General features: G+C 49.0%; 1 protein-coding gene across 2 annotated transcripts in view; it reads left to right on the forward strand.

Annotated features, from left to right (window-relative positions):
- OLFM1 (olfactomedin 1) overlaps positions 1 to 19,098 on the forward strand; it is a 34,409-nt gene extending 15,311 nt beyond the window's left edge. For both annotated transcript variants that reach the window (XM_009476996.2, XM_087753013.1), the window contains exons 3-6: positions 4,099 to 4,254; positions 6,645 to 6,864; positions 14,064 to 14,170; positions 17,348 to 19,098. In XM_009476996.2, coding sequence (XP_009475271.1) covers positions 4,099 to 4,254; positions 6,645 to 6,864; positions 14,064 to 14,170; positions 17,348 to 18,022 — 1,158 coding nt within the window. In that variant the 3' untranslated portion in view covers positions 18,023 to 19,098. The remainder of the gene's footprint in view (positions 1 to 4,098; positions 4,255 to 6,644; positions 6,865 to 14,063; positions 14,171 to 17,347) is intronic.
- The last annotated feature ends 1,381 nt before the right edge of the window (positions 19,099 to 20,479 follow it).

Here is a 20,479-nt window from a genome sequence, read left to right on the forward strand (position 1 = left end):
AAACGCAACTGCGGAGAAGAGCTTCCAGCTTCCCAGGAAGGATTTCAAACCTGAAAACTCCTTCCCTCATCTGACATTTTAACTATAGCTTTGTGATGGGGAAACTGGCATCCCCTGATTTCTCTCTGCCAGCAGATGAAGAAGCATAATGTGTCAAAGAGGTAATTGCGTTTGGATTTTCAAAGGAGGAGACCTGGCAGTCACCTGTGGAAATAATAAGGCATTGCTTTTACGGGCAAGAAGTAAGCTGCGTTTGTGTGTGTGTACGTGTGTGTACACAAACCGATTGTAGCATCTTCAGTGAAGATCCCCGCGCAGAGGCTTCAGCAGCTGAATGTACTTTGACGTTCAAAGCTGCCGTGACCCCATCTACCCTCAACACATGGGCACAGGCATATGCATAGAAACTGCAGTTCGTGCTGCTTGCAAGTGAATCCTGAGCACCCCATCAGGTTAAAGAGCAGGCGTTAAGTGAGGTAAGGGGAGCCAGGGCTGCTCGCCACCGCACAAACTGTTCAGCCCGTGTTTTGACACCGAGGTGTCTGAGCTCATCTTTGGCTGGAGTACACGGAGTCCTTCCAGCCTTATATGTGTCAGGTGCTGAGGCCAGATCTTGGACTGCATCCAGACCAAGACATCACCTAAATCCTGTTCATAAACAGATTATGTTTTATCTTCAAACAGATTTTTTTTTTTTTTTTTTTTTGGCCCTGTTATCTGGGAGGACTTCCTTCTCTGATGGTTAAACCACTTTTGGTTTCCTGCCAATTCTTATTCTTTGCCAGCACTGATTTCCAGATTAAACAGTTCTTCTTGTTCCTTTGATATTCACTCAGAAGTGTATATAAGGAGGACAATGACATCTCTTCTCAACCTTCACTTTGCCTTCTACAGACCTTATAAGATCAACTTTTCATGTCCTGGGCCATCAGTTGAGCCCATCTCTCTGCTAATTCTTCCTATAGACCACGAAAATCTCCCTCAAGCTGCCTCATGCTGTTGCTCCACCAGTTTGGCTACCCAAAGCTAAAGATTCATCCCACTTCAACCCCCAAAGATGGACTTAGAAGAGCTCTTTTGAGCTGGCATGAAAGGCTCATCCCCAGGGAAGCCTGAGCAGCGTTTAAACCATTGCTTTGACCATATAAATCTCTCTAGGGTCCTCAAGCCAATATTGACTCTCAGTTACTCTGGTTTAATTCTGAAACAACTCAGTGCCACGCAATGGCAAGAACAGCACCACAAGTTTAATTTGTATCAATTTTCTGTTTCAAATGCTAAAATTAACTCTTTTTCCCCAAGACAATCGCAGGTATTTCTCTCCCACTAGCTTGATGGAAAATGAGGTTTCGTGTTGAGAGTGCGTGCTCCACCAGTGAAGGCAAAACGCGTTTAAGCCGGTGTTTGAGGATAGCCGTTAATGGGTGAAGCTGAGGGAATTTGAGAAACGGTATTCTTCGGTCTCAGTTCATTAGAGCACTCATGTACATGCTTAAGTTTAAGCTATGAACAGTCTCATTGAAATCTAATCACGTGCCAAAGTACTTCGCTGGATCAAGGGCTTAATATGCTAATGAAGGAAAACAAGTAGGTCTTCAGCGGAGGAAGCATGCATCACTGTCAGGGATCAGCAATGATGGAGGCTGACTTTTTACACATCTGGCCAGAATCTTGCTGGGGTGAAAACAATATGGGCAACAAATAGCAAGAATCTGGACTTGTAAAACACATCCCCGAAATAGCACAGCAGCTAATTTTAGGCGTCTCAGTTTAGAGATGTGTGAGGAGGCTATTTTCCTCTGCAGTCAGGGGAGAGGCAGGCTCCTCCAGAGGTGATTCAGAGCAGAAGCCTGAGCGAGATGCTCTGATTCATTTCCTAGCAGAGTCCCTCTCTCCCTCCCTGCCATCCCAGAGGCCATGTAAGGAGCCCCCGTAGCCTCGCTCGGCCCCTGCAGGGGCCCATACGAGCCTATCATTACAGAAATGCTCTTCTCTGATTGCTTGCACCTCGGCCTTTAATTGGGGGTAGGCATTAGTGGAATAATTAGATCAATTATTTTGTACGATTCCTATTCCAACCCATTGGAATAATTCTGCTATGTAGATACAGCTCGACTCAAAGGAGGATAGACTGGATTACGAGGATAAAAATATCTGCAGACCAGTGATGCTTGTCTAAGACTTCCCTTCTCCAGCCTCAGGGTAGAGAGAGGTCTTCAAACTCCTCCACATCCAGCCCAGGTAAATTAGCACCCAGCCGTGTCTGCTGAGAGCTCACATACCCCGGGGAGGCACAGCTAAATGGGAGCCACATGGGCTTGGGCTGAGCTCAGGTTTGGGCTTTTCCTCTTCAAACCAAGAGGATCTTGTTCTGCTCTTCCCTGCTCCTCACACCTCCCTGAGGAGGTCCTTGGTGGTAGTCAGGATGGGTGCTGGTTCACCTCTGGGTGATGTGTTGGGACTCAGAGACTGAAAATAGCTTCACCTTTGCTGAAGAAGACCATTAGACCCCCGGAGCAGTTGTACTGGTTGTACAAAATGTTTCCTCACTGTTGGCCTTTGAAGTATAGGTTGTCCATACATTTTTAATAGTTCCCTGTAATAGTTTTCTTGTCATCGTGCATGAGCAATGGGCATTTTGATCCCTTCAGAGATGCAGACGCCAAAGTTGGCATTTGACCTATGCTGGTTTCAGCAAGTAGTCTCCAAGACCTGGCTGCGTGTGGGTGTCCCGCCGTCCCCTCGCGCTGTCACTTGAGGTAAGTCGCAGCAGCCCAGTGTGATTTGCTGGAGGCAATATTGCACTTGCGCCGTTCTTCCCCCGTCTCAGCCTGTCTGTGCTTGGCTTTGGCGAGGATGGAGACGGGAGCAGATGTGGCAGCATGGGCTCTGGGAAGTGTCTCGGAGCAGATCTGCAGAGACGGTGCTGGCTCGCATTTGGGTTTTGCTCAGACACCCACAGATGAAGAGACTTGAACCAAGATGCCTTTAGTTAGGGCCATGATGCAGCAGCATGCTTGGATGCCTGATTCATTTTAAACACAGACGTCATCCCTACCAATGCCGACAGTCGCGTTTCGGTGGGTAACACGGCAGTGGCAGGAGCACCAGTCGTGGGCTGAGCCCTGTAACGTACAAACTTGTGGCACAGACACAACCGTCCCTGATGCAAAGACTTTAAATCACACCCATTGCTTAATGCTTAGGTGCCTGCCTAAGTCCGAGCTTCATTTACCCTCTCCTAGCCTGAAAAATGAGAGAAGGGAATATCTTAATCAATCAGATGGCAGCCAACCTTCAAAATCAGGTCAGCCTAGCTATCATTTCCCTCCCCTCCTAACACCTTCAGCTCTTTTTCTCACGATGAGCCCAGCCAACCTTCTTGCATCATTCCTTCGGCAGGGCCAGATGGGCGCTGCGCGGGGAGCCGCGGGGATGCGGCATCGGTCGGCTAGAAAAGATGCCGACGTGGCACAACCGCCTGAGTGGGCAGGCACCTGTGGGGCCAGCCAGAGCGGGAGCTGCTGCGGTACTTCCCAGCTTCAAGATGCCCTCACCTGCAGCTGGATTTGTTGTGGCAGATGCTGTATAAACAGTAGGGCTGTTTGGATAATGAAGTTTTTACTAGCTGGGAGTAAAGTTTGCACTTAGGCAATCAGTAAGTGTCACTTGCGTACATGAAGAAATGATAATGTGCACCTCAGCAGAAGCGTTTCTCGTAGTCGGATGTGCTTCTGCTCAGCTAAGAGCCTCTCCTCACGCGACGACGGGTGCCATCCCAGCCTCTTGAAGAGGCCATCGTGAGTGATGCATTTTAGCCTTCATTACAGCCCTTATTTGCACGTGTGATTGTTAAGTTATTCTCTGCAGCGCAGCAGAATAAATGTTTATGAAACCAATTTGCTCTGTTTTAGAGCATGGGGGTCACAATACCATGAGATGCTGTTGATTAACTAGTAAATAATGCATAGGCTGATTACCCTTTAGCTTTGTGGACTGTGTAGGAAAAGGTCAGTGTTTAGCCTTGGGATGCAAGCGGGGCTGCCTTGCTGCTGGGGAAGCGACACCTTCTTAAATGAACCCCTTCTCGTTTGACAGGTGCAAAACATGTCCCAGTCGATAGAGGTGTTGGACAGGCGGACTCAAAGAGACTTACAGTACGTTGAGAAGATGGAAAACCAGATGAGGGGACTGGAATCAAAATTTAAACAAGTGGAAGAAAGCCACAAGCAGCACCTGGCAAGGCAGTTTAAGGTATGTCTGCTTTCCAAACTGCTAACGAAGCTGTGGCCAGGGATTTAGCGGGATGTGCTTGGGACTGTGGCCCCGGTCCCCATCAGCTCACGTAGCCGTTGGTCCGGTCGTACACGGCGCTGGCGGCCGCCCACCCGTGCAGCTCCCTCCTGTCCAAAGCATGGCCAGATCCAGATTGTGGCATTGCATCCTCAGCCACAATACATTTTTCTATAGGGTAAAAGCATAAATCTCCGTGTTCCTGTACCCACGAACCACCTGGGTGCAGCTGAGGTCAGGACGAGGGGGGTTCCCCTCCACGGCCAGGCAGCCCTTCCCCACGCTGTACCCGGGACCCAGTTTTCTTGGGAAGAGCTAGGAGCTGGGGCTCCTTTACCACTTCTGCAGCATGTGGCAGACCGCAATGGGCTGGCACCAAACCTTCCCTCCATGGGGCGATTGCAGCAACAGGGCAATCAATCAAACAAATCCCCCCCCAAAAAAACCCCAAAAGTACAACTGTTGCAGCTGGCAAACTGCACACCTCAAGGATGTACAAACGTCCCATTTTGGAGCAGTGGTGCTGGCAGCAGAGCCAGCACCTCCTCATGGATTATGTGTGTTTTGTCCTGGTGTCGTACAAATGGGAAGGTATTAGCCTTTAAATGAAGCTGTCATGGTGAGCAATGGGTGAACTTTCAAGAACTTGATTGAGAACAAATGAAATTGCCAAAAAGAGGCTATCAGCAATATTTGGCATGTTAAATTTTAGTAATGTTGTGGATTAGTAGATATAACAAACAAATTGAGAAGATTTCTAGTGGAATTGGGGGACATTTCTGATCAGCCACCCAGCTGATTCCCATCCTCATTTCCAGGCAGCTGCCCAGCTGGCTGGTGTTTTAAAGCAGAATTTTTTTAGTTGATATGTTAAATACCGAAATGCCAAGATTAAATCATAAAAAGCTGGGAAGAAGGTTCTTAAAACTTTTCACCAACTCCACCTCCTCCACTCCCTATCTCCGGTTACCGCAGGACCCTAAATTTAGCTCCGCAGTCTGGATGTAAGGACCATCTTTCTAATTTAAGCATGAGTTTCTTTTTTTTTTTTTTTTTTTCTTCTTTTTTTTTTTTCCCCCCTCTCCATTCTGATGAGTTTAATCCTCCCCATTGCCTGCCAGGGAGCTTGCACCAGGAAGTGCAAGTAAATAAGCAAATAAATACATTCCCCACATGCAAACCGCAGGAGGGAAAGCCTCTTGACTTAAATAGGAGGGGATGGGAAGGAAAGAAATGAGGCTGAGAACCAATTTCTGATCCCGTTCACCCCCGAGCTGCTTCAGCAGACAGCCAGATGTCACAGCCCCGAGCGCTGTGCACTTGGCCGCTGTGCAGTGGTTGAAGCAGCAGCAGGTATACTGGGTACACTAACATGCTTCATTAACGGGTAGGTGCATGCATATTTATGTCTACTCATTAGCTGCTGGAGCAAAGCATCTTTAACAAAATGCTGCATACCATGCCTTTAAAGAAGGCCTTCATTTAATTAAAAAAAAAAAAAAGTCTTCGTTTCTGCAAAATAAATTTGATAATGACTTTGATTTTTATGTTCTTTATAGCATGCCTAAAAACAGTAAGGAATTTTTGTCTAATTTGCTGCCAAAGCACCATTTTAAATAACAGCCACAGCATTTTGTTTCTGCTAATGCCAGCATTAAAATGTGAGTGGTTTGGAGCTCTTGTGTTTTTTTTTTTCTCTTTAGTTCCGTAAGAGTATTTGTCTATGAATGGCTATCTATATAAGGCAGGTTAGCGAGCTAGATCCTCAACAGTATTTCATTTTCTTGCTTACAGGGCTAACTTAAAAGCAAGTTTTTTCAATGCTGCAGTGACTGAAGAAGCAGTTCACTCCCATGTAACCATGAAAAGAGGGCCACAGAGCATTTTGCACCATGCATTTATTTTTTTGATTATTTTCCAAATTAGCACCATATCTCACTAAGGAACCTTGAACCACACAACCGAGATCTTCCTTTGCATGCAATTGTAGATGCATTTCATGAATAGTTTGAAACCCTTGTCAATGCATATATATATTATTTTATTTTATTTTTTGGAAAGAAAAAAAAAAAAGAACTCTTTGTGTATGTGATCTGAAGCATGTAACCCTAAGATGTTGCATTCTAAAAATGACAAATAAAGGCCTTTCCCAAATATTTTGGTGTTCTGCAGCCTGTTTAATATGTTCTTTCCAATACATCATTTGGACCAAAATAATAATTAAAATAATTTTAATGATAATAATTGTGGGATATGAACATTGCACTCACGTAGGAAGCAACCAGGTCAAGGCAGAGTGTTGCAGATTTTTGCACGCATAGCACTGAACCAAGCTTATTTTAACCTTGCAGGCAATAAAAGCGAAAATGGAGGAACTTAGGCCTTTGATACCAGTGTTGGAAGAGTACAAAGCCGATGCAAAATTGGTATTGCAGTTTAAAGAGGAGGTCCAGAATCTGACGTCAGTTCTAAACGAACTCCAGGAAGAGATTGGCGCCTATGACTACGAAGAGCTTCAGAACAGAGTGTCAAATCTTGAAGAAAGGCTTCGTGCATGCATGCAAAAATTAGGTAGGCTCAGAACAACATGGTGGCACTGGCTAAACACCATCGATGTTAAACCACGCATCCCGTCTGGAGGCAGAGATGCTAGACTGGACATCTCCTTGTGCCTGGCCTGGCTGTAGGAGATGAGCTCGCACAGCCAGGCTTGATCCTGTAAATACTTATGCTATAAGTAACATTAATCTTGGGAGTAGTCCTGCTGAGGATTACTTGCATGAGCAATGTTGCTCATGGCATAAGTGCTTCAGGATCAGGCCCTTACCTAGGCATGTGACTTTTTGCAGCGTTTGCATAAGTGGACGGTGAAATGCGGTAAATGCGCGGCCTATTGCAGATAACGCTTATGCAAAGCAAACACATGCACCCATTTTGCTTATGCATCAATGTCCAATCTTTTTGCTAACTGGACCTGGCACATCAGCAAAGGTCTCTGCGCACCGCTTTAAGTAGCGCGTGTGTGTATGTGTGTGCAGGCTGTGACTCGGTTGCCCTTTTTCCTTTCCTTTTGCATCTTGCAAATCCCTGTTGAGAAGAGCATGATGTAGCCGGTGCGGGTTCGCGGTGTGGTCCGGACGATGCCATGTGCAAATCCTACCCGTCTCTTCCCATTCCCTGAGGGAGCAGGGAGCCCCTTCCATCAGGCCAAGTAACCAGCAATGCTAAAACGCAAGAGATTCATCTGTAATCTCATTCAAGGAGTAATAATTGACTGAAGCCTGTGGGTCTGTTATGGGGAGACACAGCTGTAGCTAAACCCAGCGGCTGACCCCAGACAGCGGGTGGAGAAGGGGGGAAGAAGGGCACTGCCTTCTGCAACTGCAAGCAATCTCCCCACCGTTTGTTGGCCTAGCTCTGACTTGATTTAATTTCTACTTACATTATTGACTTTCTTGTTAAGCAATTTAGATAATCTAAACACATTAACTGCTCTGCAGTCTATTTTGGTAGCACATATGAAATTACACTCTCAGGTTAACTTCATGGAAGATCAGATCTCTTCTGAGCACTTTATATCCTTGGCAAGGTAACGCTTTGTTTCTCTCTTGTCTCTGCTGGTGGGATTGCTTTTGCTTGTTTCTAGATGCCTCCACACTTCTGTAAGCAGCCGCCTCCCCTGTATTTCCCCCTGCATTTCCATCCTGTCCTCTGTTATCTTGTACATCCTTTATAAGCTACCTCTCACTCGAAATCTCAGAGAGGAAAGAGAATTTCCACGTCAGCCTGGATGCTCAGAGGTGTTTGAACTACGAGCGTGCAGTGAGTCCCGCACTGAGACGCCCGGGGAGCTGCCTGGGCAGCAGCTACAACCCCCCAGCCGAGTGAGAGGGCAGAGCCTGATTGCTCGTTTATTAACGAGCACTGATGTGCCCAGGTTTGGTTCGGGGGCAGAACAGGCTGAAGCGAGTCGTGCCGTCGCTTTCCGCACTCTGTCTGCGGTCCCTCTCCTCGCCCCGTGATGGCCACAGGGAAGGCAGCAGGGCTGGGGGACGGCAGGGAAGTCCAGACCTTGTCCTCAGCCACTTGAATTTCACCCTGAAAGCTTAAATGGGGACAGAAATGATCGAGGTTATAATGACTTGGTGCTTTCTGTGCTAGCAGTACCTAATACCTGGAGCTTTATCACATGGGGACTCTACAAACATCTCAGGAATGAGAGTCCTGCAGTGGGTAAGATAAGAAGGGCTGGGGAGGAGGCACAGGGGTGTCTGGTTGACCAAGGTCACAGAGCAAACCCCCCGGCAGCCCCACGCCACCAGCACAGGGCAGCTCTGCCCTGCGAACAGCTTGAATCGTTCCTCCCCTGCCAAAGGCAGAGGTGGGGGTGATGAGAGGAGATGGTGGCCGAGGAGGGATCCACTGGCTGCATCCGTAGCCTTCAGCCCATCTCTTGAAGATGAGGAGGAGCTGTGGGTGATAGGGAGAGGGAACAGCAGCAGCCCAGGGATTTGAGTCTGGGCTGTAGAAGTACTTTCCCAGGGACAGTTCTTTAAACAAAACCATCCTGGACCGCAGAGCCCCTTTCCAGCCGGCCTCGGTGGAGCTACCCAGCCCAGACTGACCACCAGAGCCAGGGAAGCTGTGACGATCCTCCCGCAGACCCGGGGCAGACTTTAAGAAGTAGCTGCCAAACCATTCAGGGCTCCAAAAAAAATAGAGTTTGCTCTTGGATCATCAACCCCTTCTGCTCTGGGCCACATCCTGGCTCATCACATCTCCCTCGTGCTCAGGTCCTCCTGCTGGGACATCCACCCAAGACAGTAGCCCAGGTAAGACTGACTGAGGCAGCTAGGATGGCGAGCTCTTGCAGGCAACTTCTTCTAAAAACTTTGGGGTTGTTTTTAGAACCTTTTTGAGGCTTTATTTGGGCTTTTTGGCTGTGCCCTTTCTTTCTCCTCTTGCTCTCTCTGTGACCGTGGGGTCAGGGCAGCTTTTCTGCCTTGGGGCATTGCAGGGTGCTTGCAGAGACAGAGGCTGTCTCGCAAGGGTTCACCCGAGAGGGCTTGCTGCTCGCCTGTGAGGGTGATTTATTTGGTCACTTAACAGCAAACAGCACAGATTGAATTTCCAATGTTGTTTATCGCTCCGGAGTGTAAACCAGTGAAAATGGTAGTTAATTGAGTTAAATTCAGATAACAACCTTACAGACACTTTGCTGCTGCACGATGAGGCCCTGTTTGCTGAGGATTGCTGTTTGCTGCAAATTATCTGTTCAGAGGGATTCGCTGATGTTTCAAGTAGCACGTTTTAGCTTAGATTTGCTCCTGCATGGGCCATGCTGCTCACCTGGTGTGCATTTGCCTGCTAGAGCTCAGGGTACAGCTTAGAGTGCTCAGGGCAGGATCAGGGAGCTGCTGCAACAGGACGAGGGAAGGGGAGGGGATGTGCCGTGTTCCCGGCTGGCTCGCCTCTCCCCATCCTCCGGGAAGTGCTGGTGCTCGGCAGTGCAGCAGCATTTTCCTTAGACAAGGTCATGTTTTGCATTTTGGGTTTCCTAAGCATTATTGATGGATCAAGAGTGAAAACACTTCCTGACCCTGGCATGTGTGTGAAGGAAAAAAAATCAATAATGGCACGTTCAATCTGTTACTCTGTTTACACTCTTAAAGATCGGTATTTATACAGGGATTTTAACGTTTCCATTAATGTTCCTAAGAGGAGCCTTGGAGGAGCAGAGAGGTTGTCACTCCTTGATTCAAGAGGGAATTTCACTCGGCTGTGCTCTGCAAGCTCATGTTTGCTTGATAGCATGAGCTTTCCCTGACTCTTGCAAAAAATCCCAGCCCACAGTCCTAGTGCAGATCTGGGGACAGAGCCCTGCCAGCCTGTCCCAGGTATTTCAGGGATGGGGGGCTCCTAGCTGGGCAACAGAGGCAAGGGCAGGACACGACCCAGCCGCCACAGCCCCATCCCTGCTTCAGAGGGCTGGGACCGGGATGTGGGGAGGATCAGACCTTGGCTTTGTGGGAAGCCCAAGCTGGGGGGTAGCAGCAGCAGCCCAAGCAGAACCACAGAGTCCAGAAGGAGACGGTGCTGGTGTCGGCACGGTGGCTGCGTTGGCGGATGAATTGCTGCTGAGCTGCTAAACATCACTTGTGGGCTGGATCTTAGGAGAAATATGGAGCGGGGGTGTTGGTATCCTGGGAGGATGGTAGCGCTCGTTGTAACTGGCTGGAGGAAAGCATGTCTTCTCCTGCTGGAAAATTCCTCGTGCGGCTAGAGGAAGGGGCTGCGTGCGTGGAGGTGGTGTTTCCTTGCTGCTCTGCTGAGCTGCAGGAGGGCAGGTCAGAGGCGGTTGGCTGGGGAGCCTGGAGGGTCACCAGGGAAGAGGCTGATTTGTGCTGTTTTCCAGGAACAGGGACGTGCAGACCTCCATGGGCCACAGATCCAGGGACCTGAATAGCACTGGGAAACTGGGGTGAAAACAGATCCTCTATGCGTGACCCGAAAGCTGCTGTTCACAGGCTTCCCCTGTGTCCTGCGCTCGTGGATGAGCACCAGATCATGCTTTCCTGTTGTACATTCATCCCTGAGTGACTTGAAATGCCCGTAGCATCCCATGCTCCTGCCATCCCAATGGGAGAGCAGGTTTGCTGCAAAAGGCTCAGCACCCATGGGTGCTGGGCTGCCCAGGGCAGGAGGGTTTTGTGCGGCAGTCAAGCAGCAGCTTTAGGGCAATCACAGCCAGGGCTTAAAAACTCTCCTGTGTGAGTCAGTAGAGTCTGATAGAGGAAGGGCTTGGATGTTGGGTGTCTGGGGCTCTCGCCCCAGCTCTGCTCCCAACCCACTGCGCCATGCTCAGCTCCTCATCCGCAGAGGAGAGCACTGCTGAGACTGGCAGGGGCTGCCGGTGGGTGCTTCGAGGCTGCGCAGGCTGCTGCTTCGTGCCGGAGCATAGGGAGATGCAAGAATCCTGGCTTGTGAGCTACTGCTCTGATTCAAGCTGCAACATGTCCGAGGAAAGCAGTAGAAGACAGAGTCCCCGCTGCCCCCAGTGCAGTAACCTGCCTGCTTTTAATGATTGCTGGCCCCATAGAAGGGGGGGAAAAAAGCTGATGGCGTTAGGAGTGTGGTGTGCATCTCGGCAGGAACAGACGGGTGAATGAGGATCAGAGAGCTGTAGTTGTCCATCCCTGGGTGGTAAGCCCGTGCAGGAACATAGCAAACTAGGAGCCTTAAAGCGTTTGGTTCCAGGATCCATTTGAAACCTTCCCCCTAGCATCTGGGTGCCTGTGACAGATTTACACCAAGCGAGAAAACACCTTGCCCTGTGTAAGAGCAGCCCTCTTTGCATTGCTGAAGAGCTGTTGTGAATGTGCCTCCAGCTAAATGTGTATGAGATGTAGCCTCTCTACTTGCAAACAACACTAGTTTACCCTTATCAGCTGCTGCTGCTTTTTTTTTTACTCTTTTTTTTTTTAATCAATGAGCTTTTATACAACCTTTCTCTCCAGGGAAATGGAAGGAGAGAGATAAAGTGACAGCAATGTAGGGCTGTGATAATGGAAGGCAGCGTTGAGCAGATCTGTGATTAGAGGAAGGCTGGTCCTCTGCAAGGGGAATTTGCAAGACATTAAGCGCTTATTATTTTAACCCGTTGCATCCCTTTGTCAATACCTTGCCCCGCTCCTGAGCGGAGAGGTTCTGCATGCATCAGACAGGCAGGAGGACAAATTCCCATACATTGTGTCTCAGTGAGGCTAAAAACGCTCTCTGCTTTTTGGTGGGCTCTCTCTTTATCTGCCTGGTGTCTAAAGGCTGTGGGAAGACTGATGGTCCCCTTGGCCATGTCATGCTGGTGCATATCAAGAATATCTTCATCTATTTTATACCCCAGGTTAAGGTGACCCCTTTGCCCACAGCTCAGAGCTGAGGTAGGTGGATGTGTCCTGTGGCTGGAATCAGGAATATAAAGGGGCAGATGAGAAGGGGCTAAGGAGAGAGGCAGCTAAGAGACATTGCAGAGTGCATGTTCTGGAAACATTCAAGGTCAGGTTGGACGGGGCTCTGAGCAACCTGATCGAGTTGAAGATGTCCCTGCTTATTGCAGGGGGGTTGGACTAGAGGACCTTTAATGGTCCCTTCCAACCCAAACAATTCTATGATTCTGTGATTCTACTTGGTAATTTTGAGCAGAAGGACCTTGTCCTGAGCTGGCAGAGCTCCACTCGTGTTTCAGCAGCACCTCCACAGGCTCCCACCTGTGGCCTCGGCCCCGGGTACCCCCTGCTGAGCAGCAGAGCCATTCGTACTGCAGTGCAGCTGCAGCTCAGCCTGCAAACCCTGCACCCGAAGCAGACGCTCCATCCCAGCACCGCCACCTTCCCCTTCCTCAGCCCACCAGAGGCTTCCACATCAAAAAGGAGAAGTCAGGAAACACCTTCTGAACGTCAGGTTGTGGCTGTCCCCCTGGTGCTGCTGACCTTAGCTTGCCTTGCTCAGGAGATGCTGCTGCAGGTCCACTGAATGTGTCTGGGGTTTAAATGAGTGCTCCCGTAGCGACAGACCATCCAACACCAGCCCCCCGTCCCTCCCGCGGCATCTTTGTCTCTTCGCCTGTCATTCCTTAGTGCACATACGCAAAAATGCTGGCGTTGCAGGAGACCAGAACGGCAGCTTTGCTGAAATTTGGGGATATCGTTGGAAATAGAAGCTCAGTGTATGGCTGCACCTTTGATGCTGAGCCGGTAGCATTGCAGGCATCTATTCATAGGGGTCCCCGGAGGGATGCTGGGTTCAGTGTCAGGGGACAGAACCATGGAAGGGAAACTGCCAGTGCAGTGAGTTGGGGGGAGAGTTGCCGCTGCTTTGCCTCTTGTTTAGGGCTTAAAAACACAGCCAGGCACTTAGCTGGGCTTGCAAATGTGCTGACAAGCCCACTGAGTTCAATGGCATGAAATCAACGGTGTGGAGCACCTCAATATGCTTCAAAACCTGGCTCATAGCACTGTGCAGGTGCGCGTCCCTGTTGTGGTGATGCTGAGTCTGGGCAGGATTCCCGGGGCAGCTCCCGAGGGGCCCTTGGGACACCCCGCCTCCTGCCTTCCATCCTGCTGCCTTTGGGTTTCTGTCCCGGAGGAGACGGGAGGAGGCTGGAGAACTCATCACTGTCTCCTAAGTGTGCAGACATGATAGGGAACAGAGAAGGTGGCTGGTCGAAGCTGGTAAATGGTCTTTGCAGGGAAGAGATTTATATTGCATCTAATTTCCCACCTTTTTTTTTTTTAATCCTTTGCATAACCTGTAACAAATGCATGTTTCCAGCAGGGCAGGAATAGACACGTCTGTCTTCTTATCTTGGCTGCACCCACTCCATTATAGCAGAAATGAGCAGAGCTATTCAGCTAATTTCTCCACCTGGCTGCCTGACCCTGGCTAACTCTTCTCATTTTCTGTTCTGTGATGTTAGCAGCACGGCTAGTTCAGGAAAGCTTGTTTTCTTGGGGGCAGTGTGATAAGGACAATTGTTATTAAGAGGCATGAAACAAACAAAAGCATCTGACAGTTGTTCTTGGCCTAATTACCTCTAATTAAATAAAAACAGAGCTGCCCATCAGCTGGGGAGAGCAGTGGGCAGAGCGGTGTGGGTGGTGGCCACCGCTGGTGCCCCTCGTCGGGGCTTCGGGGCTGGCTGGCAAAGACCCGCCGCCAATCGAGCCGTGGCGGTGCTGTGACGTGGTGCTCACCAGCCTTGCACTCTTTTCCAGCTTGTGGCAAGCTGACAGGAATAAGTGACCCAATCACAATTAAAACCTCGGGGTCCAGGTTCGGATCGTGGATGACGGACCCTCTCGCTCCCGAGGGAGAGAACAAGGTAAGACCGCGACAGCTTCATCCCTGTGTTCCCACCTCCACCGACGTGGCTGAGATCGTTGAAAACTCATCACATCCAAGCACCGAAGCCCAGGTTGTGCCCTGTGAAACCTGTGGAAGGTCGTAATTCATCTCACAGGGCTCTGCTGGCCTCCTCTGCAGTGGGAGGGGGCTGAGGATCCTGCAGGGAGCGAGGATGAGGAGGGGGCTGAGCAGCCCTGTGCAGTGGTCCCTTCCCAGGGCAGGTGAAACTCACTCCAGTGATGAGCGTGCATGGTCTCGGAAGTGTCACCATGAGGTCTGTGCCCCCCGCGGGAGGGAAAAATCAAATATTGGGTTTCTCGTCTGGGTTTGGCAGCCGGGAGGGAGCTGGGGCCAAGCAGAGGGACCCGTGGTCCTGGTCCCTGCTGCTCTTCTGCTGCCAGCGCCTCCGATAATGTCATCTGACTGCATTTGTCCTCCGTCCTTCACCTGCATTGTTGTGAGGAATTAACTGACTGCAGCCAGAGAGAGATTTGTTTTGCTTTGTTTGGTCTTTTTTTTTTCCATTCAGACCATTCAATTTTGATCCCAAGGAGGTAGGAGGCCAATAACTGGCTGAAAATCAATCGAGGCTTCCCATGACTGATGGAATGGAAAATATCTCAAGTGTTTGCTGAGGATTTGCAGGCAGCAAAACAAAACAAAAACCACAGAGCTTGGCTGCATAGTAATTCCCTCCTGCATGCAGCATCCTTCATCAAAGGATGAAGGCACCAGCAAGGGCTGTATCGGGGCTGCTCTTTTGAGAGCTCTGCCCTGTGATCGGCTTTCTGTAGCTCAGAGAGGACGAGGGATGCTCTGGAGAAGCCGCCCCTGGGGGTGGCTCCATTTGCCCATGGATGTGCAGCAATGAAGCAGCAGTGACTTGAGATGTCAGGCTCTTTCCCTCCAGCAGCCAACTGGTTCGCACTGGTTCCCCGATATGACACCTCCATATTTTACAGTTATTAAACAAAATTTCACCTATAGCCCCAATAAGATCCTAGTTACAAAGTGAGACGGGAAGACTTTACCTACATCACCTCTTGTTTTGCTCAAGAGAGGGGACAGACTTGTTCCCTTCGGGCTGTGTTTGCTGCATCCCCCGGCACTAACGTGATTTATACATCTGGGAAGGAAGAGTCAGGCCTGCTGCAGCTGAAGCTTGTTGTTGAAATGCTACAGATCTTTCCATGTCTTCAGAGAGTTTTGTCTCAAAACAGTATTTTTTAATTTTTTTTTTTACCCATGCCAGTGTATTTTCGTCATGACAGTAGACAAGCAGTTTTCTCTGGACTGTAGCTCAAGCTTCACAAGCGTGTATGTGTATATAATATATAAATCTACCATGAATTTTATTAGAAACACACAATTAAATGAACTTCATTGGCTGCCCAGCAGAGTGGGAAACTGGGATGGGGAGACATGGGCAGTTTATCATATCCATCTTACGTTGCCAAGCCCTAAGAGGAGTTTGGTGGTTCGTATGGTCATTTGTTCGTGTCACGAAATCATTGAACGCAACTGGGGAAAATTGCGAGTCCCGCAGGAGCAGCCCGGCGGTGAGGCAGCAGATGGATGCTGAGCGCCGGGATTGATGTGTATTGGCAGGAGAAGGTTGCTCAAAGCCAGCCAGTGTGATGAGACATTGTTATCCATCAATCCCTGCTTCTCCAAAGCACGAAATGCTGTTGGGTCCTGCCACCTTGCAGCCCCAGCATGATAACATGGGGTTCTGCTCTTCTGGGCTACTGAGCACAATGCATTGGCACGCATAATTTTTTAACACCGAATAATGAAATGGGAGCAGCAGAGAGACAATCAGTTTTCTGGGGTTTTTTTTTGTAATTTCCGAAGCTGGTTTAGTTGGACACAGGCATTTCATTAAGTGAGGAATGCTCTCCAGCGCCATGGCTGACAGCAGAAGCTCTCCCAGGCTGCAGGCACTTCTCTGCCATGGGCTCAGGGACACGCGTGGTTTTTCTCTGGTGTTTTGCAGCCATCCTCAAGCCCACAGCGGAGTTGCGATGATCAGAGCCACTTGCCACGCGTTCATTCCCCACCTCTGCAGTGCTTCCAGGGAGGGAACGATGGAGGGCTGAAGTTCCCTACAAAGTTTTTGCGGACCCCACTTGGCCTTTCAAATACAGCAGCCAAAAGCAGTTTACACGCACACACCGTGTGTAAATGTTTGTCTGCTCTTCCAAGGGACCCTGGAGACAGCCGTATTGCAGAGACGATACCATCAGATTTTGCAAGGGGTTTGCAGAAGAAGTTTGCACTACACCATTACCCCAATCTGCATCCTTAAAGGCTTCCCTCTTGCTATTTAATTTACTTTTTCTCCTTCCTAAACAGTTTCTACAGAAAGCAGCTATCTTATTTTTCGGCAGCAACTGCATACAGAATGTCACTCACTGGCTGGATATTTCTCCTTGATATTAACTGCACAGCTTTGTCATTTCCCTCGGAATTGGTTTCATATGACAAAAGCTTTTTTTTTTTAAGGAGTCTAGACAGTGTCCCTAGTGAACTGGCGCTTAAATGATGATCTAAAATCTCTCTCCCATCTACCGATAGCAAGATTTTGATGTCTTTGTCTCTTAAATTTTAGCGGCCTTGGTTACAGCTTTTGATGCAGAAGTGTATGATTTTTAAACCAATATGGATTTTCCCTGAATTTCCTTGACAATGAGTGATTGCATCCATTGCTTCTGCATGCCAAATTAATGGAGTTCTGCGCAGCAGCTGGTGTCATTTACTGAGTGCTACCACGATGGGGTTTATGGGAAGCAAAAGCAGCATCAACGTAATACGCTGGGTTTAGCCAGAGAAAAGATGTTAATTGCCCTCCGGAAGGACGGTGTCCGCCACGCACCGCTCCCAGGGAACTGCTTAAGCTCTCGTCTTCCTGGGGAGATACCAGGTCACCCCCCAGAAAAGCTTTGCCATTCAGTTGATTTCTTGGCTGATTTGGGGTTCCAAAAATTGGGTTTATTTCTGGGTGTAGGTGGCAGGTGTTGGACACATCGTTTTCCAGCGGGTTGGACTCCTTGCTCTGGGTTTCGCTCCCAGCTCAGTTTGTAGGGTGATGTGCAAGGGGCTCAGCCGGGTCTCTGCTGTTTTCTAACCCCGTGTGTTTCTGTTGCTCGCCCAGGTCTGGTACATGGACAGCTACCACAACAACCGCTTCGTCCGTGAATATAAATCCATGGCAGATTTCATGAATACTGACAATTTTACCTCCCACCGTCTCCCTCACCCGTGGTCAGGCACTGGTCAAGTGGTCTACAATGGCTCTATCTATTTCAATAAATACCAAAGCCACATAATTATCAGGTTTGACTTGAAAACAGAGACCATTCTCAAGACTCGCAGCCTGGATTATGCTGGCTACAACAACATGTACCACTACGCCTGGGGTGGCCACTCGGACATTGACCTCATGGTGGACGAGAACGGGCTGTGGGCCGTCTATGCCACCAACCAGAATGCGGGCAACATCGTCATCAGCAAGTTGGACCCAAACACCCTGCAGAGCCTCCAGACCTGGAACACCAGCTACCCGAAACGCAGCGCCGGGGAGGCCTTCATCATCTGCGGCACGCTCTACGTCACCAACGGCTACTCGGGAGGTACCAAGGTGCACTACGCCTACCAGACCAATGCCTCCACCTACGAGTACATCGACATCCCCTTCCAAAACAAGTACTCGCACATTTCCATGTTGGACTACAACCCCAAGGATCGGGCCCTCTATGCCTGGAACAACGGGCACCAAATACTTTACAATGTCACCCTCTTCCACGTCATCAGGTCTGACGAGTTGTAGTCCATCCTTGTTTAGAAACTGATTTAGGAAAAAAAAAAGGAAAAAAGGGAGAAATTAATTTTAAAAAATATACTAATATCAAGGAAACACACTTTAAATAAGTAAATATATAAACAGCTGCCAAAATTAAGACCAACGTCATGGAGGATTATTCAGCATAAACCTGACAGATCAGCATTACCTCTACATTTCTAGAAGTCTGGCCCTGTGTTATAGACTCACAAATGACCATGTACTTGCAGCTGGAACTGCACTTAAAGAACCACTTAAGTTTTGGGTTTTGTTTCGTTTCTGTTCTGATAGCAAACCTATAGTACATACTAAAGCAGTAAGGCAATGACTGTTGAAAGTTTATCCTTGGGAGACTCGCTCTCTTCTGTGTGTGGGTTGCATGGACATTTTCCTGACATCACGGTCAGCTGTGATGGATGTGTGATTTGTATTTCTAAGCAGAAAAAGCTGACCCGTGAGGAGCTCTCGCTGTCTGAACAAGACCTATCACAGGTTAGTTTTCTTCGCCTTCCATTGCAGCTACTGTCTCTCAACTGTGTTCTTGTCACTTAGATTAACTGTGCTGAGACCCGAAGTAGCTCATGGATCTGTGTCTTAGTAACTATTAAACACGATGGTTTAAGTATGTATTATGAACAAGTTGTTGTACCCATATTGTTTGAACTTATGTATTCAGCAAATATATTGTATAATGTATGTCTGTTATTTACCAGAGGTGGCAAAACTTTGTATGTCCAGTTTATGCAATGAATGTTGTAAATGCAATGATGTAGTTTGGATTAATAAATGATGGTTTTGTTTCTAAAAAGAAAAAAAAGATCAGTGTTCACCCTTATACACAGATAACCAATTTCATGTTGATAATTACGAGAATATTCTCTTACTGTTATACTATCTACATAGCATTATGGTGGTTGGAAATGGCTTCTGTGGAAATTCTGTGGCATCAGATTCCCATGGGAAGCCCTGTTTATGGAAGTGTGAAGGTAATTAATTTTTTTTAAGAGGAAAACTTTGTACTATCCACAGTTATCTAAGGAACAATAAAAATATTAGGAGACTCCCCTGCTTTGTTTATTGTCTTCTCTGTACAAGTGACCAAGCGTAGGGGAGGGGTAACAGGAATTATTGTGGGGTTTTTCGGGTAATCGTTGGGAAACCATCCTGACTTTCCTTACATCTTCAATCAAGCAGTACTTGATGGGAGCCGAGGGGCCGGCAGCGAGGAGCCGGAGGCTGGGAAGCTGGAGGGTTTGGCTCTCTGCTCTGTAGGGCTCACGCAACGGGATTGCCTTCCCGTTTGCATTTGGAGCAGACACTGCTTCAAGGAGATAAAATCCTGCCTCTGCTCCTACGGCTGCTCCGTGCTGCGAGGGGAAGCGACGGCAGCTGCAGCGAGGCTGCGCTGCTGCCTGCTAACGCGGGCAGGGGCTCTGGCTGCCCGCGTGCCGTGCTCAGCCTCCTCTCCATCCTTGGGCTGATGGCGGAGCGGGGTCAGGGGGTGACAGCATTTGATACCAGTACTACAACAGGAGAAAATTGTGTCGTCTGTCACGTTCAATAGAGTTGGAGACACAGTGCCTGAGACTGCCTGGTGCAATTGGATCATTTTCCTTCTCGGATGCTTAGAGTGCTTCTCATCCTGGATTTGCTATAGTCTTATGCTAGTAAAAATCTCCTATTTAACGCAGCGAGCACTGCGATGCTGCTTATAATGAGCAACTGTTACTGCTGGGGCCTGAGCGCTCAACACAACCGTTCCTCTTGTTTTCGCCAAAGCAGGGGCCTCACAGCGTTGCAGGATGCTGCAGTGCTGCAGCACACACCTGGAAATGATCCGAGGCACTTTTCCAGCTGAACGCTCCTAAAGCTCTTGATATTTTGAAGCTTAAGACGCTGGATGCTAACATGCTCTTCACAACCACCTTTAATAAATCCTGCACTTGCCCACTCTCCCCTTACACGCTTCCACCATGTGCTTTCCCCACGCAGGGCTCATTTTACCGAGAACCCAGCACCAGCAGCAGCTTCATTCTGCCACCACTGTCTGGTGTGAGATGTGGGGTCCCATCTTTCCCCTCTGCCCCAAGGAGAGCAGTATTCAGCAATTCCCATGCCACAGCCGGTCCCAGGCGAAGGGGCAGGACCCATCCTGCCTTCGCTGCCCGCCCCAGGAGCCTGCTGAGCTGGAGCTCGTGGGCAGCAGGGATGCCTGGTACCTGTGCGAGCTACAAAGGGCTTGCTCCGGTGTCATTAGATCCCTGTTGCCTCCTTTCCAAAGAGAGAAGCAGGTGACTGTGTTTAGCAGCACCAGGTGTGATGATTTTTCAGCCGAGTGGTATGTGAACAGCTATATTCACTGATGAGGTTCAGCCTTTGAACTCAGCAGACAGATGCATCAGGGCTCTTGGAAGGAGCATGGATCACTGAGGTCAGGCAATTGAA

The sequence above is a fragment of the Nipponia nippon genome, unplaced genomic scaffold (assembly GCF_047370975.1).
Source record: "Nipponia nippon isolate SJK-2023a ecotype South Korea unplaced genomic scaffold, ASM4737097v1 scaffold_16, whole genome shotgun sequence".
NCBI classification, from domain to species: Eukaryota; Metazoa; Chordata; class Aves; order Pelecaniformes; family Threskiornithidae; genus Nipponia; species Nipponia nippon.